The sequence below is a fragment of the Leuresthes tenuis genome, unplaced genomic scaffold, assembly GCF_036924035.1.
Source record: "Leuresthes tenuis unplaced genomic scaffold, fLeuTen1.0.hap1 SCAF_22, whole genome shotgun sequence".
Classification (NCBI taxonomy): domain Eukaryota; kingdom Metazoa; phylum Chordata; class Actinopteri; order Atheriniformes; family Atherinopsidae; genus Leuresthes; species Leuresthes tenuis.
This window is the reverse complement of record NW_027325376.1, coordinates 18,557,596-18,583,427: the sequence shown is the minus strand read 5'-3', so window position 1 is coordinate 18,583,427 and position 25,832 is coordinate 18,557,596. Positions and strand designations below refer to the sequence as shown.

Here is a 25,832-nt window from a genome sequence, read left to right as displayed (position 1 = left end):
TTTTGTTAAGCTGTGGTGAGGTAGATACAACACGCTCTGTTGCAGCCGCCTCTGGCCATGTGGTTTAAGTATGAATGATCCCCACAGCACGCAGCAGTCCACATGTAGGTGAACTAGCCGGCAAGTTGTGAAAGTTTTAGAAGTTTTGTCATCAGGTCTAACTTTGGGGTTAGGTTTATGTCAACTTTTTGTTCAAATTTTTTTTTTTGTTTGACACCTGGAATATGTAACCTCTTGTTCTTTGAGAATAAAATTGTGAAATGAGGAATGACTGACACTTGAACTTTTGGTTTTTATTGTATTCGTTCAGGATAGTGCATCAGAAGAGTCGGTGAGAGGTAAGTCAGCCAGATTAGTCGGTCGTCACTGATGACATTCTGCAAGTTCTTATTGGGCCTCTGGTGCTCTGTGACTCCTTCTGATTGGATCTTGCACAGTTGGAAAGTATCTTGAATTATTAGCCTGTGGCTATGGGATGATGGAGAGGGAGAGAGATCGGGAAATCGTCAATAAAGTAATGAAGAGGAGAGAGACAGAGAGATGGGAGAGACAGCCAAGGAGTGCAGATCGGTACAGGGAAAAGATTGCTTTAGGTAATTAGAGAAGTGACAACTTTGATTTCCACATGAGCTTCGGGAGGGGGACTTCCTTTGGCTGACTCTGGCAGCCACTCGCACACAAATCCACTGCGGCTGAGATGAAAGGAGGTTTGGATCCTGCAGAAGTAAAAGAAGAGAGATGACATGATAAGCTGTAGGACTGATAACTGCTGCACAGATGAAAGATGAGCAAGCAGTTAGAACGGTGACAATTATGTTTTATATGAAATGAAGACACGAGTGCTGGGTGATGTATTTACATCGAACAAATAGGAGTGGCGGGTAGGGAAATCGTCTCTTCCCGTGTGCTTCACAGCAACACAACATAACTTGACTGCAATATTTGGTTAAAAGAAGATGAAGAAGGAAAGAAATTACTGAAATGCTGTATTGTTGTGTAAGTTACATCCATTTTCCATCCAATCCATATAAAATTACTTAATGAAAAATAGACTCCGAGTAGTCTGATAGAGAGAGGGTTCTGTGGGAGGGAAGGAGACTGGTATGGCTGCTGGCCAATCGTCTCCAATATAATCTCCATTCTTGTGGATGGATTTCCGATGTGAGTGTCCTGTACAAGGGCATCTGGCTTCTTGCAGAGCTGCATGATATGCATGACAGTTGGCCCCTCAGAGAGTCCATGTGCACACACAAATGTAGTCACACAGATGTACACATATGCACTGATATGGATGGAGACGAAACAATGTATGATTCATGTGCTGGATTATCTGCGCACTCAAGTCAAACCCTCTCAGACAGGCATCAAAACAGATACCCTACACTCCCAGCGCGCTGCACAGGCCTCCTGCCCGTCCCCCACTGTACTATGTGTCTCCTCAATGTGCCAGACAGTCAGTGTGCTCCGTGGCTCCTGCTACCACTGCAGCTGTGACATAAACACAGAGATGATCCCACAATCCCACAGGTTTGTGGATGAATAGTTTTGGCCATGGAGAGCCCTGAACTCCTGGCATGTTGGCTAGCTGTGACTGTTGGGGAAGCAGGCACACAATAATACATTTCTTCTTGTAAATGTATTCCCGCATTCTGTTATTGGATAAACGGATTTAAAAAGTCACCCTTCAGAAGTGTGAAAGATCATGTATGAAAGGTTCGAGGCTGTTTTCTAACAAGTATCAAACATGTATAGTGGCAGTAAAAGAGATAAATCAAGATCCCAGATTTCTCATAATGTAAATAGAAGGAATCTGTTGTTAGATGTATTAAGTTTAAGGGTGCATTATCAGGGTTTGGTTATTTAAAACTATATTGACACACTGAGCAGGTGTCCACACATGACTACATGCAGGTGAAGTGCACCTTTAAAGGAATATGAGCCTACACATAATCCACTGGAGCCCATTAGTGGAGGTTGACTCTGAAATGAAAAATATACACCTCAACAGCTTAGAGCCACTGTTTAATTTACTAGTTTATTTCTCTCTCTTATGTATATCAGATTTTCTTGAGAGCAGGTCTGATAGCATTGTTTCATATCAAGCAAAGGGAAGTCTTGGGAATAAAGCGAGTGTGATAATGCTAGAGTGGGAGAAGAGAAGGCCCAGCTGTTTAATCTATCCTTCCCCCATTTTCATGCAGAGCAGGCTTCAGATGGTGGGGAGAGGAGTGAGAAGGGAGAAGTTTCATCGGTTCACTCGGAATGAAATATTTCTCTAAGGATCCAAAGGCAAACAGATGCAAACACACAACGAGAACACGGAGGAATTTAGATTTTCTGACACCGCAGTGGAAAGGACAAAAACCAGCCCAGCAGGACTTTGTGGCATTTTTAACAACATGCATTTTTTGCTCAGACTAATTGCAGTCACATTCTGTTCTCAATGGGCTCCATCAGATCCCGTCTTCTCCCCCACATTTTTCTTTCAGTTTTGCATAGATTCAAAAAACCTTTGTGCGCTGATTCCTCCAAAGTCTTTGCTTCTTGATCAGGATGTTGCCAGTCACTGCTGTTCTCCAGGACAGAATACAAGCACATTAGCATACAGTACACACACTCTTCATTCTCAGCATTTATTACTTTCTCTGCTGCGCACTTTGTCAGTAATGGATGGCAGTCACTGTGCAACAATGTACTACATTAAATCTCCAAGTAATAAACTCACTATGTTGCCAGGAAATGAAGAATAATAGAGGAGTACAATGGAGGGAAGGTAAACAAAACTAAAGGAGGGAATTACGGAGTCAAGCGAGAGACGTGTGAGGGAGAGTGAGACAGGAAAAAGTACCAAAACCAAGGAGACTGGAAGACGGAAGAGGGGGAATGTGGGGCATAATGAATAAAGGATGGAAGAATTAATGGAGACGGACGGAAGTGGAAGACTAGAAGGATGGAGAGAATGGGGTATTGCAGTTTTTGACCAAAAAGAGAATAAAATGCGTTTTGGCAGGAGGGTGAGAGAAAGGGCAGAATGAAGCGTGGATGAAGGATTGTTTGAGAACATGGGAGGGACAAGCAGGGAAGAAGGAAAGGAGCAAGCATGAAGGAAAGAATAAGTGAATAAGACAAGGAAAATCGATTAAGGAAGGAAGGTTGGAAACAAGAAAAAAGAAAAAAGAAAAAAATGTTCAGAGGAGAGAAATACCATTTTGGAGGTAATTTCTGTGTGTAGTGTCTGCCACCTGCCACTAGAGGGTGATAAAATGGGTTGTATGTTGGTTTAAGTAACTCGAAGTGGCTTGTCAGGATTTGAGGACAACACAGCAGATGCAGCAGTTGGAAAAGAACATACACACACAGACGGGATTGATTCATTTTACGAAGGGCTACTCCTTCTATTTTCCTTTTGCTCTGTTTTCATATTGATCGCCTTTTCTCTGCAACCCCCACCATCCCCGCCACACCCCTCTGGTATCTCGCTCTGCACTCTCTGCTACCAGCAGCATCTGTTTCTCCCTCTCTAATTTAGTGATTGCAGAAGAGTGCCCATGTCATTACTAAAGCAGGCTTTTATTAGTGCTGTAATTGCTGCACTGTCTTTCCAGAAAGCCGAGCAGTACCTGGCTTTCAGAAGTGCAATGTGAAAATTGTTGCAATTACTGCTTGACAGTTTTTTTGTCGTTTAGAACAAATTGTGTTTCAGAATAAAATGATCTGTTATCACAGGCAGGTCACAATTGAAATGTGAATTCAGAAAGACAGGTTCATTACAGAGGCTTTCAAGTCAATAAAATGAGTGGAAAACTGAACAAATACTGACTCTGCCTTTCAGATTTTCCCAGACTCCCTGTAGGGTTAATTGAGGAATTGGCTAAAAAACACTATGACAGTCAATGATATATAACAGAAACATTAAATATCTATGATATTCCCTATCAGTAATTTCTGTTAGCCTGCATCTGTCTTTTCTCACGCAGATGAACAAAGAGAGTCACAGTGACACAGAATCATATGCCACATAGAAGCTTACTACCTTAGATGTTTTTGTGCTTGTCCTCAATAGTTTTCTCCCTACAACTGCCAACTATCACCTATTCCAACCTTTCGCCTTTCCATTGCTTTTCTTTACTACTACATTCTTGTTATCTTCTTATAGGTGCCCCTCTTCTTCATGCACAAACAGCTGGGGGTCTTCATATAAAATACCCACACATACGTGTGCAAGCGTTTCTTCTGCCGTCTTTAAGCCGGTTTTGCACAGGCAGGCGTGGGTAGAGAGACCCCTGGGGAGCGAAGGCAGGTACTGCAGAACTGAGAGGCGGTCTATTTTAGTTCTCTGCAGCATCACAGAGCAGGTTGGGGGGGCAGTGCAGGATATATACTTTAGAGCTTTGCTGTTGAGACACTGAACCCACTCTCTCCCTCCGTCTCTTGGTCTCTCTGCAGATATTTTCATCAGTGTCGCTTAAAGATTTGATGTCACAACCCCCCTTAGACTCCAATCTTCAATTTCTCTGTCAAACATGTTGAAAATGGCTTAGTTGTTGGTCTATTACAGTGGTCATAGAAAGTTCCAGTTTTTTGTGAACGATGTCAAGCTCAAGAAAACCACGTTCGGTTCCCTGATCCCACTTTTAGGAGTTGCTGTCTCAGCATAGCTCTCTGATTTTTAACCTATAATCTGCAAAGATTGCTTTTTGACATAGACAATAACTCAATAATTAATCCTCTGACATTGGCGCCACATCAGACTTCATCAAACCCCCAGCCTGGTCACCATCAGCCCCTCATCTCTCCTAATTCCAGCTTTGCCTCTATTGACAGTGCTGGAGATGTACGCAACATGACCCTGAGGTTGATTGAAGTGAACTGAAGGATAATAAGTTGGCGCAGCAGTGATGAAACTTCTTTCACACGTTGATGAATTGATGCTAATTGCCAAGCGCCACTGAGAAGTGTTCAATTAAACATAAGGAATTAAAAAAAAGAAAAACAGACGGCTGACAGATTCACTTAATCCTATTTGCATCAGGTGAAGAAGAGGAGTCGGTATCAAAGTAAAGTGGTGCTCCAGGGGCACAATGCCACGCTGTTGTTGAATTTTCAAGGTGATGACTTGCTAATTAGCAACTCTTTATTTGCAATGGGAACTAAAATATGTCTTCCTTAAGAACAACCATGAGAAGTGTTAACGTGCTGTGTGATTATCTCATGCTTCTGTGAAATAACAATGTTTTACTGCTGACCCTAAGACGTCTATTTTTCTACTTTATTGGCTCTTAATGTTGTATTCTTGTTGACTCCTCATTCTGTGTGCAATGCTACTATCTTTGTAACTGCTTATCGAATGTTTTCACTTTGCAGACAGCTATCATAAGTTCGACAAATGTAATCATTCTATATCTAAATCATTCATAAATCTGTTTAACATGTTTGTAATTTTTTTTTTTAAAAATCACTTAAACTCAATGTAACTAGAATACTGTTAACTTGTCTAACCAAACAAACCAGCCAAAAACACATCAAGTTCTTCCTGTCCTAACTAAAGCTGATTTAAAGTACATAAACTGCTAAACATTTTCCATGTTGCCCTTCTAACCTCTAACCTTTCAACTTCCAGATTTTCTTGTAACCTTTCTTAATTTGTCTTCTCCGAATTTCTTAAAGGGAACTTTGATAATGACCGCCTGGCTATTGCTAGACAAAGAATCCCATACCGACTTGGTCGGGTAGTTGACGAGTGGCTACTCGACAAAGGTAATAAAATCCATTTAACTCCACTAATGATCTAACCGCCTAACCTCCCTCTAACCACCACTCTGGAGGAGGTGCAGTGCCACGCAGCAGGGGCATATATGATTTGACTTAAATAGAACTACAGGTCCCCTATAAACCAATGCAGATTTAATGAGCCTTACAGTGACAGACTGATTCATTTTTAACGAAATCCTCTGGGTTATTCTTCCATTGGTGGTGAACCAAACTGGACATGAGGAATTCTTTTAAGATATGCTGCTATTCATCACGTATATTTTTTTACAAGCTGAAGCTGTTAAGTGCCATATTGGCATCCCCAAAGATTACAATATTTAATCTTAAGTAGTAAAATTTTTTCTCAAGCATTGCTCATATCTAGGGGACCTAACCCAAAGCACCTCAAACTGGAGCTGCATCTCTTCAAACACTTAACCCCCAAATAATCTAACATAACTCCCAATAACCTGAACACATGTAAACAGCCTACTGCTTTTTTCCTGTGTCTTGTTGACTGAATGTGAATATTTATTGACTATCTTTAATTACTCATTAAAACAATAACCAAAATAAGAGAAACTATGATTGTCACTGACTATTCAAGAAAAAAGTTAAAGGGACCGTTGAAGGGTTTTGCAATAAATGTGTGAAAAATTTGCATTCAATGCAGCATGTGGGCGCCATTTAGCAGCCTTACATTATGCATTATTAGCACCATAAGTTCTGAATGTGGTCCCATCAAATGACGATTCTTTAACCCTTTGAGTGCCGAATGTCCTACCCTTTTGTCTGTCTTGTGCCGGGTGTTTGTGCTGCTGAAGGTGGTTGATTCTTTAAAAATGAGAGCAAGCGAATAAGTTTGACAGATTCACAATAACGCTCACGTTTCGGAAGATGCTGGTAGCAAGAGCAGATACCATTTAGTGTGGCAGAATACAACCCATACCGAGAACTCCAGGAGAATCATTCTCATGCAGTTTGTCTCTGAAACTTTACAGCTATGTCTGCATTGGCTTTCTGCTGGCCTCAGAGATATAGTAAGATTATCATGAATTAAGCCTTTCAAGCCAATAACCTTTAGGGTCTGTTTTGTTACGGTACTGTGAACACATGCAAAATCTGTCTCAGAGAGAAAAATCAAATATTCATGCAGCAGACAAACAAGATAAATGAAGTGTAGGCATATTTATTTCATGGAAACAAAACAATTATTGCACTCCTATCCAGCTCCTATAAACTGACTTCTTCGCTCTCCCGCGGTGCGTTGGTGAATGCACTATTGCTGAGGGTAGTTAGGACACAAATCAGAATTAAAAAGGCTTGGGAGATGAAAGTTGAATGAAAAAGTGGATCAATAAAAAATGACTTTACCCACTTATGAAATGATTTTGGGCATGCTATGAAATTCTAAAGAGAATGAGCTTGACACTGAATATATTATTCTCTTTCTTCTACAGTTTGAAATGAGTCTGCATCCAGTCATTTTGATGAGAACATTGAGAGGAATTAGACAGGGGAAATAAACAAATACACACCATCAAACTTCAAGCGAATGCTTTGATCAGGGTGTATTTTTATTTATTTTTTCAAGTTGAAGGTTGCCGATTTGTTAATGTGACTGGGTTCATTTATGAAATGTCTTGCAAGCATCATGGACTAAAGAGGCAGAGTGGTTTAGGAGTATTTCTAAGACGCTGTTTGCTCATTAGTTCAGACGCTAATAAGAGGGATTAGGGGACATCTTCGAGCTCAAAGGGTTAAAGCTGTTTGCTGCTGTGATTAGTAAGTGGATAGAAGTCAAATCTAAGAAAGTTCTAAGCAGAATCTAACCACCTAACAGCAAATCAAACTCCACCCACACTAACCACTGAGGGTTCCTCTCAAGACTCCAAATCTTCCATGGCCGTCAACTAAGATGATTCGGCTCACTTTTCCAGCATTGCCCTGCTGGTGACAAATTCAGAGAGCCCTCAGTTATAACCTTGTTATAAATATTGTTTAACTTTGGAATGGGATCGAACCTGGACGTCGTTATTTGGAAGAACTTGTACAGGTTGCGGCAAACGACAAAACTAAACAAAAAGCTAACTTTATTCTAACCCTTACTAAAAGAAATAAATCTCCAGATGACGATGTCTCCCGATGTCCTCCCTCCATGCAAAGCAGAAACTCAGAGGGTTAAAATTAAGCAAATGGCTCAACCTCCAAATTCAACACACCAGCTTTGGATCATGGTAACAAAATGTGTTTAAAAAAAAAGATGAAGGTCCCTTTAACATTTATTGTTTTCACTTCCGAGGAAATGATTGTGGTGTGTACTTTTGTGTATGTTATGTGTTAAGCAGGCTGACTGGTGTATGTGAATGAGGGTGTTATGTGTGGCAAACAGCCTCGATCATTCATCCTGTCACAGATGTCCAGTAATGGTCCAGGCTGTGTTGCCAGTGTGGGCTCTTGGTATCAAGCCTTTCTTAAATGAATGCTCCAGAGGGTCTTCACCTGCTACACCGTGCAGAAAACAATCAGCCCTGCGGGTCACCTCATCAAGCATCTATCAACTTTTTAAACTTTAATTAAACTCCACACCTGTCAAATCTTTTAGGTGCTACTACAGTACAGTGGAGTTTTAGGACTTGTGCTATTACACTCTGGTGCAGGCAGTTGCTATATAGGATTGCTAATCTCTCACACTCACTCTCACAAATCAGTATTTTGGTCACATCACGTTTTAATGAAAGTCACTGGAGCCAGCAGCGTCCTCGAGGAGAGCTGCACTGTCTCCCCAGATCTCATTCTGAAGCCCTTATCCAATCTCCCATACTGTGTGTGAGGCAGATCAGAGTGAGCATCTCCAGCCCACTCTGTGCCTGCTGACTAAATTCAAAACGGCAGCAATTACAGAGACCCAATGGAGGGGAAAAAATCCAAAGTCCCAAAAGTTTTCAACAGCTCTATCCGACACAAACCTTACTAAGATGCGTCCCCTTTTCCTTGCGATGGCTCTATCATTCAAGGCTTTCTCCTTTCTATCTACCTTTGCCAACCCACATTCTCCTTTGACCCTCTCTATTTTTTTTTGACCGTCAGCCTCCAATAAAAAAATATAGAAACCATTCCCTTAAACTGAAGTATTCCCTTTCTCAGGAAGCAACAATAATGTGTTGCAGTTTCCTTATCCCTCGAGGACTTCAACTCCAAAAGAAAATAAAGATTACAAATAGGCAGCACGAATTGATCTTCATTGATGTCTCATAGAGGCGAAAAGCATAAAGGCAAAAAAAAAAGCTCTCAAAAGAATGTGAGCTTTACATCTTCCTCGAGTCGATCCCCAAAGAGCACTACAGCAGTCTGATGATCAAGTTCTGTGTTGAGCTACAAGAGAGAAGGAGAGAAGTACCAGCACACCAGGTCTCTGTGGCCTAAAAGCAGGCTGAACCAGGTTTAATGTTCAGTGTGTAATGGTCTTGTGTTAGCTCCCCCAGTCCCTAATCGAAAGCAATCAAGCCTTCCCTGTTGGTGTGCGGCCAGAGTCCAAATCAAATCTCCAAGCCAGGCATTGGTCCAGATGTACTATTCATGAAGCCTGCTTCATTTCAGAGACTCTTCCACATCTCACCACAGTCAAGTCTATAGAGCGGATCCCTTTGAGTCAATCTTTCAGCTGCTCTGTGAAGCACTTTGCCTCCTGCTGAGTTATCTTGTCTTCTCATTTGATCTCTCTGCACTATTGTAGCTCTATTTGAAAGAGATAGGGAGAAACTGAATGAAACTGAATTAAAAAATGATTGCTCATGAGTGGAGAAGTGGCAGTAAGAAAACATGTCTGTGACTGGAAAGAAATTACTCTTCTCAGTTATTTCATGGCCCCCTACCATGAAATGTCCCCAAAACAGCACGTTCACAGCTAGAGAGAATAAAAAGACAAAAGACTCATCACAAGCAAACCACTACGAAATCTCTTTGTGTCTCCCTACAGTATCTTATGTTTAAGATCTATACACAGATATAGGATAAGATATAGAGCCTATCTGAATAAATGCTATCTACTTTCTCCTGAGACCTCTCCACCACAATCTCTGCACACCTGCTTCCTTGAAGGACCTCGGGGCTCCAACACTGCCTTCCGAGGTTTTGAGTCCACATTTGGCTGCTCATCTCCATAGTCAAACACAATTAATTCTTAGTTCTACTCAAAACAGCCCCGCTTTTGAGAAGTAAAAAAGCAAAACATTCTTAATTACCAAAGAGAGCCTTGTGCCGAGGAGATAACTTGAGCACACTTCATAATCGACTTTTTCAGCATCCCACCCCACCCCCCTTGTGCTTTGCTTTTTCGACTCTCCCGCTCCATACTCTGTTTTTTCTTCTTTAAAGGATGAAATGGAAATGGGGGAGTTCTTGTTTGTTGATTCTGACACAAGAAATTCAGCAGAAGCATGAAAGATTTGTGAGCACAAACCCATAAAGACTCTGCGCGAATGTGGTCCAACTTTCTGTTCTAAGTGTCACAAAAGCAGTGTGTTGACAGAGGTGAATTCTGGGCCATCCCTCCCACCCTGCAACTCTGCAAAGAGAAGACATTTCAGATAGAAGTGCCTTGCTACCATATGGCAGCCCTCCTCCCTGTGAGATAACAGGAGTGGAACGAGGATGAGAGAAGTATAATAATGTCAGTGGTGGGTGAGAGATACCTCTCTCTTGAGCTGCAGCCCCTTTCACATCCCCTCAAATACGCTTAGATCATCCGTTACCCCACACCCCCTTCCCCTCACCCTCCCTCTAGCAATCACCACCTCCAGATTAGCACCAAGCTGCCGTTCCCTCACCTCCTCTGTACCAACAGTACATTCTGGGGATTGTAGCAGACATACAGCCATTATTCTGCAGCCTCTGACAAGCAATCTGTACATTAGCAAGCCGAGCGTGGCCCAAGCCCAACCCACTCTCTGGTTTGGCTCGACTCAGCTGGTAATTACCGACCACAGCTCACCCGAGACAAGCCATTTCGCTCTCAGTTTAAAAAAAAAAAAGAAAAAAATTGAAGAGGATGGCACATCAATGCAAAGATACAGCTAGAAATATGCTGTTACTCCTGTAACTGGCAGCTTTTAGGGCAGTTTACTTTTGGTCACAGACATTATCTAAATAGAATGGCATTCATTCTCTACATCAGGCTTAAGTAGTGCAACTTGTACCAAACTGACTAAAGCGTTTTAATTTTCAGATAATGCGATGCATTGGGAAAAAAAGTATGAGTCATGCCTTTCACGTGGGCAGATTAGTGACTGACCAAACAGAGAAACTTTCAACATAAAATCTAACTTTTTAAAAAGAAAAATACATGATTCAGTTCAAACCAGGTAACAAAGAAAGAAGAAACCACGTTTTAATATTTTTTAATAGTTTTACTTTGTTTCTTGTTCCGTTGGCATCCTTTTTGTGTTGCCAGGGTTCCCACAATAACCTTGAACAATATATTTAGATGTAGCAAACATTGAATTACTTAATTGAATTTTTTTTTTCCAGTAAACCGAAAAGTAAAATTTATACTCAGTCTTATATCTTCAGAAATACTGTTTTCACACCACTGAGCAGGTTATTTTGGGATGCTTTCCTCCATCTGCACGTCCTCTGGTCAAACAACAGGGAACCAGCGATGCATACAGCAGGAAGCAATGACCTTAAAGTAGGAACAGTACCAATTATAAAAACCCACCATTACCACTAAATTAACCTTGTAATTAGATGACTGCACTTGAAAATGTAGGTAGGAAGCTCGAAGTGACTCACCAAGAAGGGACCACCTTCCATATCTTCTTGTCTTCTCTTCTGTCTGCCTTCTATCTCACTTCCTTCAACATCCTCTTTACATTTTTCCTCATATGTCTTTAACAGTGGCATTTCTTTTGTTCACCCCCAACTCCACATGCCCTTGCTCTGTCTCCTTTGAAATTCCATCCTCATGCACGCTCACGCTCTGTTCTCTTTGTCATTCTCCCACACTTCTGACCCTTGTTCTCAGTATCCATTCAACCTTCTCTCTGTGTCATATTTCTTTCTCAAGCATTAGGTAGGTTACAGTGGAACTGTTCTATTGCAAGTTGAGAGAGAACATTTTTTTAATAACCTTATAATTTTGATTTACTTGAGATCGATTTTTCATGAATATCAAAGTGTATATATCCTGTTTTAGAGACATGGAAGACACAAGAAAACGACAGGCTAGTGTAAAGATGGACAGAAGGAGAGAATTCACCTGCCGTTACATTGATTATCTGCCAGTTATAAAGAGGGGCCCTGCACACTGCATTCCACTGTACATTAAAAATGTAAAAATAGAGACTCTCTCCGACTGTACAGTATATTGTGATATTCAGGGGTCATTACTGCAATAATTTGATGAGTAAATCAAAGTCGGAGCGTATCTCATTCCTTCATGGTAATTGCAAGGCTATCATTCCTTATGCTCCCCTGCCCCCAGTGCTTAAACTGATCAACTTATTAAAGTTTGCGTTAAGAAATATATGTTCTGCGTTTGTCATATCACAAAAAATGCGACATTGACCATTCACCCACAGCACAAACAATTGAAATCATCAATAAGTAAATACACTAAAGTCTCAAAATCATAAGGAACCGAGCAGCGTTCTCTGCTCTCAAATAACATTTTTGATAAAAACTTTATTTATCCCAAAGGGAAATTATATCTAGATAATAATGTATAATATATTCTGTTCTATGTATTGTATAATATACAACTGTACTAAAGGGGCAAACAGAGCTTTTCACTGAAGCAAAGTGCTTAGATCTGAAATCACAAACGCACATTAGAGACATTGAATACTTTGGTTACTTTCCAGCTGCGGACTAAGTAATCAACATTGTTAAATTGTGCAACTTCCATCCTCACAGCAGGTAAGTCCTGCCGAGGATTCAGCCCACGTATTAGGGCAGCATGAGCACGTCAAACGAACAGGAGAGAGACTCAATCCGACTGCTGCTGTGGTGTGTCGGTTTATGTGTTTGCACAAAATGAATCCACCAAGCATCCCTGCAGTTACTTCTACAGAATAGGTGCTCGGTCCTCTGACCTCCACTGCTGGCTCTTCAAAAAATGCATCTACAATGAGAAGTACCTCTTGTAGAATATCTGTACACGCAGTCCTGTAATAACAACAGTCAAATATTGTTAACTTGGCCCTTTAATCTAATGATAATGATCGCAATAATAATAAATCTAATTCTCTGAGCTGGTGAGTTTACAGATGTGTGATGTTGCTGCATTTCAGCTTAATTCCTCGCACAAATAAATCAGTTTCTTTTTCATGTAATTTTTCCTCTGCTATTCAAGCTGACAGTCCCAAGTTCTGGTAGGAAATAAGCACTTCTATGATGATGAAGGAAGAACAGTTAGCTGCAGAAACTGGAAAATTAAAAAGCTGAAAACCGGTTTAACAGTCCAAGTTCACACTACAGTACAACAAAGTTTTCAGGCCTTCAACATGTTCATAAGCAACTATGGTCAACAACTGTAACACATAGCATGTTGCCATGCAAATCTCTGAACTTACTTTACTCACTCCATAAGCCCTACACAATTTATTTTGTCAACCTTTGCCTGTTGAATATCCTCAAATTGAGAGGTCAGAATAAACAAACCTTAGGATCAAAAGATAAGACAGCCAGTAGAATTCTGAAATAGTTTATTTGAACTCATTACCAAGCAAAGGTGAGATTTGAATACGTCAAATCAGAAATAAAAAAAAAGTCAAACTGATTCTAATGATTCTTAATCTATTCTAAAATTCTTAACTGCAAATCTACCAAATCTGTTGCAACAGAAACAAAACACAGCAAATGAACTATCCACTAACAGAGATGCCACAGGGGTGGAACAGGTGAAACTGGATCTTAGTGTTTGATTAAAGCATCTGGTACTGTCAGACAATAGCTTTACCATAACATACATTTTTAGCCACATTAGCAGCATGGCTAGCATTTTTACATGTATGAACATGCTGTTTTAAACAGGTTAGATACACAGGATAGATGTATCAGTCTCAGTATCTGCAGTGGATCGTTGCAGAGCCTGAACACCCTGGTCTCTGCAACGCAGTTAATTACGGCTTTGTGTATGGCTCCCAATGCCTGTTATAATAAGAGGCAGGCTGTCTGCCATACAACGCTATCACCCCCCACCCCCGCCCACCGGGTCCCATCCACAAGCTGTTGTCCATTAAACACCTATCACCTTAAGAGCTCTGGGGAGACGAGCAGCAGCCACCCATTCCTGCTGAATTGTTCCAACAGACCTTCATCAATGTACAAGCCTCAATGCACTGCTGGTTATCACACGCATACACAAAGAGGCACATGTAAATAAATGCTGGGCACATACACACTGCTTGAAAAGGCCAGCCATCACTGACATATTTCAAAAGTCATTATATACATGCGCGCACGGCTCTTCTGCAGCACTGTCAGATCCAGCTCTCTCGTATTAGGCGCTGCGATCGCTTGTCATGCAGAGGCTTGCTTTTCCACCGCCCCATCCTTCTACCCTTTCTACGTTCATGCCCTCCACCAAAATTGGCTCTAAAATCGCATGTCACTTTTGATTTGACCTGGCAGACCCTGAAACAATAACTTCATCAGCCCCCGTTAGAGTCTCATCCTTACCAGACGGATACAAAAACAAACGCTGATTTCCCTTCATCTCGTCTAGAGGGCACCTTTCTCCTTTTTTTTTTTTGCCTTCATGTGGGAGAAAAATGGAAGCGGCCGCCACAGTGCACTCCTGCGCTATAGGCTCATCTTTCTACAATTTTCCTAGTTACCAGATGACTTTAAATAGGTCACCAAACGGCTGCTTGAATGCTGTGTGCGAAAAATGTGACGATATGCAATGACTGACAATGTGCACTGACTTTCTGGGGTATTATTAACCACCCCCCACCCCCCCCTTACACAGCATCATATCAATGAGGAGATTGTCAATACTGCAAATTGTCAATCTGTTTGTGTCACTGGCTCTGAATGCAGCTCTGACATCAATACACTTGACACCTGCGGAGTAAACAGAACAGATCGACTGCTGACTCACTGCTCACACGCAGGGCAAGTTGAGTTTTTTGTGGAGGAGGTTGAGCTGTTTGGTAAATAGAATCCAGGAATAAAGGTGATTATATGTGTCCTCAACTTCACAACATGTAAAGAGTCAAAACTAACTGTATGAAATGGGAGACCCTCTGGGCTGACTTTTAAATGTTTATGTACATTGGGAAGGTGGTGGGTATGAGGTGATGGGTATGACTATTTCTGTGGCTTCCCGAGTGCTTGGGAAGCACTTGGGAAGCACTCTTGATGTTTAAAGTTAACCTCTTGTTGTAAAAAAGTGTGGTTATTCTCCTGTGTTTTCCTGGCTGATGTTGGGCAAACTGTCCATCCTTCTAACTCTCCAGAGCCTGTGCAGAAAACATAGAATGGTGTGTTTTAACACCCACACACAAATGCATTTAATAGCCATTATTCAGCTGATTGTCCAGCCCATCTGGGTGTGACGGGGATTTCAGAACATGTGCAGTCACATAGGAGATTAAAGCACAATCACAGTGATAAATAACGGACAGGCCCTAGTGTCCCTGTGCTGATGACAAGAAATCTGCCCCAATTTGCTTGTAAAATTACATAGAGAAGTTACTCACAGGATTTACTGTTCACAGCTCAACACAATAACACACAAGGTAGCCAAGTGCATCAGTTGTATAACCATGCTTATTCAGTCGACCACACTCCCTTCTTCAGGTCACATGGAATCTGTAATTTCAGATGTTTGTAGCCTGCAGTCTCAACTGGGTTGATATTTTATTCAGAATTGCAAATATGTGTTGCAATTTCCTTTCAGAAACAGACACGCTCCCTCTTTTCTTCCAGGGTTGTTCTTAATCCATAGGAGACCTCATTGGTTTCCCCCATTCCTTCTCCTGAGTAATTACCTCATAGGGCATATTTTCAACCCACATCCTTCCAAAGTGTCCCTTTAACCTCCGAGCTCGCTCACATCCACATGACTCATAATGGGGGTCAAAGTTTGCAACAGTCTAAGGGGAGTGATGGGAAGCTCCTTAAGGGGACGTGGACGCAAAAGTATATATGAAACCTAACCTGACATCAGCTGAAAAAATACAGGGAGAAAAACTACACCTGTCACACCTCCCGCACTCCTCCCCTTCACCAAATGTCCTGGTAACACATTAGTATTGGGCCCTGGTTAAATGGTTGACCCCTGTCCTCCCTTCATCCATCTATCCATTCAAATGAATAGTAATGACCAGGGAGAAAAACTGCCCCTGATGAATTAAACATTTCCTTCCAATGAGGATATCATTTTCCCTCTTTGGATGGGAGCGAGGTGACGTTTTTTTCTGCTGGCAGAGGTACTTTATCATTGTGCAGCTCAGGTGCATTGGAGGTCAACGGCAAAGACCCAGCACTGTTCTAATATATTCCATATCAGGGCAAATCAGATGCATTTTGCTGTGAACCGTTAGTCTCGGGGTCAATTCGCAACTGCCCCTGCAATCTATTTGACTGCCAGATTTAGGTTGCCTTTCGGAAATTAGGCACGTGCCCAGATCCATAATGGCAGAAAGTGCTGCAAGCCAGGGTCCAATCTCTCTAAAGTGTTACCCAGGAAATCCCATGTGATTGAAACAGTTCCTCACTCTCCTCTGTTTCACACTGTGCTGTGTACTACCTTGAGTTTTGTGTTCAAGCTCACGCAGAGACCATGAGCTGATTTGTATTCTTTACCCTTTCTCTCTTTTTCTCCCCCTTTATTTCATGCCTTCTTATCTTTTATCTGCACTTCCTTTCTCTTTCATTGCTCTGACTTCCTCTGCATATCAGGTCGTCAGCTGACTATCTTCAACAGCCAGGCGTTCATCAAAATTGGTGGTGGAGAGAAGGGGCGCCACTTCCAGGGCCAGATCTCAGGCCTGTACTACAACGGCCTGCAGGTGCTCAAACTGGCAGCCGAGGGCGACTCCAACGTCCAGACCCAGGGTAACCTGCGGTTGGTGGGCGACGTGCCCTCGGTGCTCACTACTGACACCACCTCCACCACCCCGCTGGCTGATATGTCCACTACTATCATGGAGACAACCACCACCATGGCCACAACCACCACCCGCAAACAGCGCTCACCAACCATGAGGGACAGTGTCACACAGGTGAGCAACAATGTTAGCCATGTTCGTGTGCATGATTCATAGTGACAAACTGAAAGGGAAAAAAAACTAAAAGAAAGCTGTTGTTTGAGTTACTCAGACTGGGAGGTGCTGTACGATGTGAGGAAACTTCAGAAGTCCCTCCAAAATATCAGGGCTATAAAAACAATATCCTTAAGATTAAAGAGCATGGCTAAGGAAGCAGATGGCCCTCCTTGAATAAGTAGATGCATATTTTATAAAGAAATCATAAATCAGCTTCAAGGTCAAACAGTTATTTCTCCAACTCTGTGTTGTGCGTCAGTCTCCTCTTTTATTAAACCTCGGCAACCTTCAGATGTTCAAATAGCCCTCGGCCTGAGAGGGAGTCAGAGAACAACTTTGTTGGCTGGTCCTGCAACACCAATAAGCACTGCAATTTGATTTCCTCTAAGGAGATGTGGCACACTGGGATGCTGGAACTTATAGCACATCCAACGCCGATCAGCAAAGGCTGGAGGGGGGCTGAACATCATGCAAAGGAAATTCTACGACACAGATCCACCAGCAAACTATGGGGAATTATAGTTATGTATCTGCTTCGCATGCTTGTGAGAGGCTGCAATTAATGGCCTGATAACTATCCACATGTGCTGAAAGTGCAACCATGGTAAGCAACAATTTCAAAACAGTAGGGAAGGGCTGTTGCCAACATGCACGATGATGAAAGAGGCGGGTGATCCAGGCCCTCTGTTCTCATGAGAAGACTTAATAACAGGATCCATTTGTTTCAGGGGAAATATGCTCCGCTTCACATCCACAGTCATTAACTACAAGCCGTATGCTAAGCAAAAAGTAAGTGTGATCCATGCAGTCTCTGGAGACGCTGCAAGTTTCGCTTCCATGTTTATGTATGTATATTTCTGCCACTGTAAATGCTTTTTATCCAAAATACTTGAAAGCGCTTGTCTGTAAAAGCTGTCAATATCATACTTGAAACTCCTGCTCTTCAACTTACTTCAACATTTCTCTCATTGATTTGTGTTCATTAGTGTTGTTCAAGTCAGAAGAGGCCTATCTTTGATCAGTCAGCAAGCCACACACACTCTTACCTGATAGCCATGATCTACAGATTTATTCAGACTTGAATCTTTGTTCTTTATTGTCCTCTAAAACTTTCCTTTCAAGCTTCACTTTGAATAAACACAGCAGTGCCAATAAGAGTGAAGTGTTGTGCTGTGAAATTCATGCAAATTTCTATAACAAACATCCAGTTCAACAAACATCTCTCCAATGAAAATTTAGAATGTTAGTTTTGCAACCTCTGCACAGTGCGCAGAGGTCGCCAACTTTCTGCAGAGTCAATCGCTACAGACCTCCAAACTTCATGTGGTCTTCAGATTAACTCGAGAACAGTGCGTAGAGAGCTTCTTGGAATGGGTTTCCATGGCCATGGGATTGTTTTTCAGGAGCTGGGCTTGGCCCCTTAGTTCCAGTGAAAGAAACTCTGAATGCTTCAGAAGAGATTTTGAACAATTTCATGCTCCCAACTTTGTGGAATGATTTTGGGGATGGCCTTTTCCTGTTTCAACATGACTGCGAACCAGTGCACAAAGCAAGCGAGTTTGGTGTGGAAGAACTTAACTGGCCTGCACAGAGTCCTGACCTCAACCTGATAGAACACCTTCGGGAGGAATTAGAACAGAGACTGCGAGCCAGTCCTTTTCGCCCAACATCAGTGTCTGACCTCACAAATGCACTTATATATAATATATATGTACACACTTGGATCATTTGACATTTAGATTAGACATACCTTCTTTAATTCTGTGATTTCTGATAGGTAGCATCAAATCTAAGAAAGATTACATGTTATAACACAAAAGATTTTTTCAAAAAACACCTAACAGGGTGAATACTTTTGCAAGCCACTGCAGTTAGAAACTTCCACATAAGTGTATCTTCGGTCCCTGGATCGCAGAGGGTATCTCCATGCAGCTTCAGTGCAGGTCTCAGAAGCGGCACAAAGTGGTCCTGGGCCTCCCGTCTGCACCAACAGACCTCCGCAGGTTTACAACTCTGTTGTCCTGTCTATACAACTCCTGACCCGAGACCAATTTCCCAGCCAACCCCACCAACTCACCCAGTTAAAAGTCTCCTTTTTAAATATCTGTTTTTGTCTGTGCTTTGTAATTTGCACTTTTCAAGTTTAATTGCAATCCAAAGTGTACAGTTGTATGTTATCTTATTTAAAGTTAAAACATCAAGAAAGTCTTGTGTTGACAAGACAAATATTACTTAAAAGACCAATTAATTAAATCCTGTTTTGAAAGTCACAAAGTAAAAGTGTTAAATATTCATGAACATAGTATAATATTGATCAAAATAATCGCGCCTATGATTTTAGCTGTGTTTGAGCAGGCCCATAGGACGTGAGATGAATGGAGGTTTTTTATTTATTGATCATTAACCACAATTTTAAATCAAATAAACAGATTATATTCGTTAGATTAATCAAATGATAATTGTTAGATTATTCAAATAATAATCAAAGAAATAAGCAAAAGATAGATCATTAGCTGAGCTGCTGACTACAATAGGATGCACCTATCAGAACATACATGTCAGAAACCTGTAGAACTAAAAATAGATGTCAACGAAGCTTAGATTGGCAGCTTCAGATGTACGTTTCAGTCTAAAAGTCTGTCTGTTTAGCAAGGAAAATAAATAGTTGGCAAAAGAAAACCCTCCCCAACAGAACCCGCAGGTTCTCTCTGCTGATTGCAGGGTGACAGTAAACACCATCTACCAGTGCAGTGAACAGAACAGTAAGTTGTGGTTAAAAGAAACTGTGAGCGGCTGAACTGCTTTGTTTTTAGGCAACCAGTCTCCCAGAGGTAATCACCACCTTTAGCACCTTCTGACCTGAGGGTAGTTTCCAGGCCAGAAGAACTGGCTCCCAGTCCTGAGGGGAGCCCTGCTCAAACCCTGCTTGAGCCCCAGAAGGGACAGCGGAGACACTATTAGACCCGGCACGCACTTCTTCGCCTACTTTTGGCCTGATATTGTAACAGCAGCTGATGACTCTCTCCATAGCTCATTTAACTGGTGCTCTCATGGTAACTTACAACATATGAAAGTGGTAGGGTTAAAAAAAAGCACTATAGTTGTATTTTTCGTTGCCATGTTGTTGCAAGAAGGTCAGAAGTGTCAAAGCTTTAGTCTTATTTCGAGTCACCTTGGCTTATTTGGATAAATGGGCTGTGAGTGACTCTGCGTTTCTGAGATCAGTGAATGCTTGATATATGAAATGCAGCAATGGCATCAGTTCAGTATCAATCTGGCCTCCAGGCTTATTGCCAGATACTTTCGTTCAGCATAAAGCAAGCTTTTAGAACACAGCTCTGTGATGTGAAGCTGGTAGTCTCAGGCAGCCCAGTTTGATGAATTATCTATTTTAGGATAACAAAGAAGCGGTGTCTGCTTTTCCGTTGTTACAGTACAAACCTTAATGTGCACTGCAATGGCTGACTCACATTTATGGTTAGTCATAAAATAAAAAAGCACGATTCAACCTTTAAATTGCTTGTCATTGCTAAAAATCTTTTTACATAGTACACACTATGTAACAGCTCTGTCTTTATTATCATGATAGACCTAGCAGAACACCAGTATTACCACAATGGCATAAAACAGCTTTAGGAACGTGTTTGAAAATGAACAGATATTAACAATGAGGCATTCATTCACCTATCACAAAACAGGCAATAACCTTCTGTGCACTTAAAAACATGAAAATACTCTGGGTTTATACACGAGCTGACACATTCTAGAACATTTATGCACACTGTGCCAGTGTGGATGAATATTTGTTATTTTGGAATTTGTTCTAATTCACCAGAAAAGGTGTGAAACGCCTGGAAAGCTCACCTCCTCTACCCTGATGAAAATAGAAATAACAACAGGAACAGGAGAAAATAAACAACACACTTGTAGTAAAATCAAAGCAAAAATATGTAAATACTGTATATATACAAATTTTCACACATTTTCACACAGAAAACTAACTGAATTGTGAATGATGTTATACTCTGATGACAAGTATTTATGGTGGGGAAGATTCCATTTATTTTGCCATGAACCACATTTGGTGACACACAGTTGGAGCCTTTCTGAAGGCTGGAACAGCATGAAATTCTACCAGGTAGATCATCAATCAAACAGTGTTGGAAAAACAGTCTGATTTAACTCCCTGGGTGATGGAAGCATGCAATCATCAAGGTTTATTTTTTTGTTTTGTTTGCCACTGTGGGTGAAAGCAAAAAATTAAACTGGGGAGAAGATTAGATTTTTTTTTGTTTTTTTTAGATTCTATAGCAAAGGTGTGACAACACTAAACCAGAAAAGAAATAATGGATCCTGTGTAGGGTGACTTAAAGCTCTGTTCAGATAAGTCTTTGAAAAGAAGAAGTAAAATTTTCAGCCGCAGCTCACTCCAGCATCGTAAAACTACAGTTTATATCTACACGCTGCATCAGTTTGATTAGTCACAGCTATCCAATAGCTGTCTGCTCAATTTCTTTCTTTGCTAAAGAAGATAAGATAGAGTATATGTTATAAATACAGCAGTGGGCACAGCTTACAGGAACTATCGAGCCCTAATGAATATCCCAGCATCCGGCAAGCCTCAATGAAGACAGGGTGGCGGAAAGCAGTGAGCGGAAACCCAAATTTCAATTTCTCCAAAAGCTCTGAGCTACCCGGTGCGCTGTGGCTTTGATCATAGTGGAATAATGTGCTTTGATGCTTAGAATAAAAGATCTACCTTTTGATGTGTACGTGCGTATGTGTATCTTTTCCTTTTTTTTTTTCCGCTCTCCTCACCCCCTGATTATGTTTCCATGAAACAGTTGGACTCATCACTTGTCTGACCCAAATGTGGTGTCAGGGTGTTATAAAACTAAGATCACAGGCGACGCCCCGACTGCCATCTTAAGCGCTGAGCGCTCTCAGGTGTTTGTAATCTTTCTGCGATTTGTCTGGAGGGAGGTGACACGCTTCAAAGTTATCTCTTCCAGAATCCTCCTTGAAGATTGATAAAAAATAAGTTCTGACCAGGTCATACTGGAGAATGGAGCTGCTCCTTTGGGTGTCCTTCAGAAGTAGCAGCACACTGGGTTAGTGGGTCTCATGACAATTTCCCATCTGATAAATTGCAGTCAGTGTTCCTATTGCGGGCTGCTCTAGATGTTTCTTGGGGTCAAGTTGTGGACTGGGGTTTATAAGTGTGTCACAGATGTTGCACTAAATCCCAACCAATCATAACATCAGGAGACTGGAACAACCCTTTGACATTTGGCCAGTATTTTTTTCCCCATTTATGGATATAAAGACAGCCTTCTGTGTGCATTTATTGGCCTCCAGGTTGCTTAATTTACACAAGTGTGCAGTTTAACAGATTCATGGTGTACTGTTTATATGGAGAAAGGGAGAGTAAGATAGTTACCTGCGCAGATGGAATGAAAATTGAAAGCGTCTGCTGGATAGAGATATTGCCGCTAAACCGAAGCAGGATCATTAGGCCCATTTGACAGGGGCAGGTGATGTGAACACACACACTCAAACTGACACAATGCGATTAATAAATGATAGTCCCCATGCCGTGGATTAATAACAGAAAGAAAAAAGTCTGCCAAGTAGAGTGGCGCTTGAATCAATTATGCTGATAAAAGCCCTCCATTTTCCATGGGATGACCCCATCTTGAATAATAACCAGAGGCGGAGAAGAGAGAAGGGGAGGAGGTTTGGATGTCTAGACATGCAGCTGTATGAGTCATGCAGCAGCGAGGACAAACCTCGGCCACTAAATTGAAATCACCTTGTCAAATTTAATCTGTTTTCATTGCAAGATACCTGCTGCTGTACCTCTTTCACTTTCAACCCTCCACTACACAGAGTCCCCTAGCCTCCTTATCAAATAGTTTTTAAAAAGGCCACTAATCGTAAGGTCAGTTGTTGCATGTCAAAGTGTGGTTGGGGAGACTACTGAGCTCCTATCATTTCTGATGCTCTCAGTATGTGTGACTAACTTCAATTCCAAAAGGCACGGATGTTACGTTAAACGTAAATAGTAACAGGAGGCAGTTATTTGCTAACCTCAAACTTTATTCACATTAGAGCATAGAAAAGCATAGAAGCTCACCTTGAAATGAATGACACTAACATGTCTCATAAAAGTTGGGACATGGCCATGCTTTTGTGGCATCTCCTCTTCTTTTAACAACGGTCACTGAACGTCTCGGAACTGAGGAGGCTGGTTCCTGGATGTTTAGGAGAGGAACGTTGCCCCATTCTTGTCTGATATAGGATTCTAGCTGCTCAACAGTCTAAGGTTTTCTTTGTCGTATTTTTGCATTTCATGATGCATCTAAATGTTTTCAGTTGGTCAGAGGTCTGGACTGCAGGTAGGTCAGTCCGGCACCCGGACTCTTCTACTACTACTACTCTTCTACTACATGCTGTTGTTATAGATATGCAGTATGTGCTTTAACAATGTCTTGCCAATATAAACAAGCCCTTCCCTGTAAAATAAGTCATCCAGATGGAGCATATGGTGCTCTAAAACCTGCATATACTTTTGAGCATTGATGGTGCCTTTCCAGATGTGCATGTTGCCAGTTCCACAGGCACTTATGCTCCCCTGTACCATCAGACATGCAGGCTTTCGAACTGAGTGTTGATAACAAGCTGGATGATCCCTCTTCTTTTTAGTACACAGGAAGAGGTGTTTGTCATTTCCTTAAAGGAATGTCAAATTTGGATTTATGCGACCACAGAAGTTTTAATTTCTTGTCTCAGTCCATTTTAAATGAGCTTATGTGCAGGCAAGATGGCATCATTTCTAGATCGCATTCACAAATGACTACTTCATTGATGGGGCTTTAAGCTGCATTTGTGGATGGCACGGTGAACTATGTTCACAGACAGTCATTTCTGGAAGTGTTCCTGAGCCCATGTTGTGATTTCCAATCCTGCCTGTTTTTACTGCAGGGTCACTTCAGTACCGTTTACTTTTCCAGCCTTTTGTTGCCCCAGTCTTCAGCTTTTCTAAGACATTTTGCTGCCATCAAATCAAGATGAGCTAATATTTTTCAGAAAATAGTAAAATGTCTCACTTTTCACGATTTATGTTGATATACAATAATGATAGAGAAATATAATCCATGTATAGAACGTAAAGAGCTGTGTGTGTGTGAGAGAGAGAAGCAATGGTATAAAGTGCTTTGAGTGAGCCACACTAAAAAAAAAAAAAGTTACCATTTGAAATTAATACTAGTCATGCAGTGTCTGGCTGCCTTGACCATACATACCTATTGTTGAAATACCCGTTGTTTAGACAAACTACCACTTATATTGCTGGGGTTTGGTCAGAAAACGCTTGTTTCCCTCACACTCCCCACCTCTGCTTTCATAAATAAGTGCTACTCACAAAGTCCACCCACCTGCGTATTTTCAACACATTTGTCACCACCAACAAACTGTCAGTAATTACAAGAAAGTTTTTTCAAAGTTTGTTCGGAGTCAGTGGCAGCGCTGCTGAAGACATCCCCGGTGATTGTGAGAGACTGTTAATCATCTTAGATGTTCTGTGTATCCTCTGCAAAAGTAAAATTCATCCTTACATCCTCTCCTCTCTGTTCCTCCAGAATGCGGATGACCTTTTGGTAGCTTCAGCGGAATGTCCTAGTGATGACGAAGATTTGGAGGAGTGTGAGCCTGGAAATGGTGAGTCAACTCAGGGAGTTCTGTCTTCATTGTATTTTATCCAGAAACAAAAACCACTTGCATAGAGTCCTGCCTTTCTCCTTTTCTAAATGATACTCTGTGACTGGCCCCCTGTATGCAGCTCTGATTGGCCACGTGTGCACCCTCTGAGCCCTTTTCCTATTGGTCTTTAAATCAGCAGGCAGCCAGCAGCATTGTTCTTCTTTAAATGGTCTGCCAGGTGTTAATATTTGGCATTTACTCAGCTGCTGCACCAATCTCCTGCCCTGACTTTAACAAGGTAGGACAGTTTCAATGTGCAAACGCAGCTTGTTCGGTGCAGCACACAGCTGTAGCCTGGCAGGCCTGGTGGTTGAGCAACAGTTAGCATGCATAGCAGGCCAAGATATATTCTGACACCACGACAGCAGGGGCCAGTTTTAGGTCATGTGTGAACCCCCTGCCTCCATGGTTTCTAGCTCTATTAAGCTGGCCATACTTGAAAACTGCCAAGAACCATCATCATACAGTGAAGCAGAATGACTCAAACTACGCTACAGTAAGGACTGTGGCTGCTATTGTGAAATTGGTTTATAGATTCAACTTATGTGGGATGGGATGATTACATCAGGCTTAAGAGCGTAGTCAATACAGGTTAAATTACGCTCTTAAGCGTGGATGCAGAACAGTCAAAGCACAAGGGTGCAGATCCATGTTTTGATTGGCATATTACTGCCGCAACAGTCAATTGTGTTTTCATAAGCGAGAATCTTATCACCAAAGATCATATTGAAATGAATTCACGTACACCTTCAAAGATCAAAATAGCTCATGAGAAACTCAAAAATGATTGGGGGACAAACTTAACAACAGACATCTTCACAATCAGAGCTAGGAAGATATGAAAGACATTTTAAGAAAAAATGCAAACATGATAGAACAAAAGTTAAAACAAGAAAAGAAGAGGAAAGGAGAGAAACTAAATAATTTCTCATCTCTGAACAGCACTTCCCAAGGATAAGCAAGGAATGGGGATTAGAGCTATGTTGGACTGTAAACAGCAGGAGATTACAGCACGTATCAGTATGTTTGTGTGAAGAGAAACGG

The 25,832-nt window shown here is 41.5% G+C and overlaps 1 protein-coding gene across 7 annotated transcripts in view; it reads left to right on the top strand.

Annotated features, from left to right (window-relative positions):
* Positions 1-25,832, top strand: part of nrxn2b (neurexin 2b) — a 634,570-nt gene that overhangs the window by 600,818 nt on the left and 7,920 nt on the right. For 5 of the 7 annotated variants that reach the window (XM_072375804.1, XM_072375805.1, XM_072375807.1 and 2 more), the window contains 3 exons: positions 5,668-5,757; positions 16,663-16,985; positions 24,668-24,746. In XM_072375804.1, the coding sequence (XP_072231905.1) occupies positions 5,668-5,757; positions 16,663-16,985; positions 24,668-24,746 (492 nt within the window). The remainder of the gene's footprint in view (positions 1-5,667; positions 5,758-16,662; positions 16,986-24,667; positions 24,747-25,832) is intronic. The other 2 variants (XM_072375806.1, XM_072375809.1) reach the window with 1 other exon arrangement.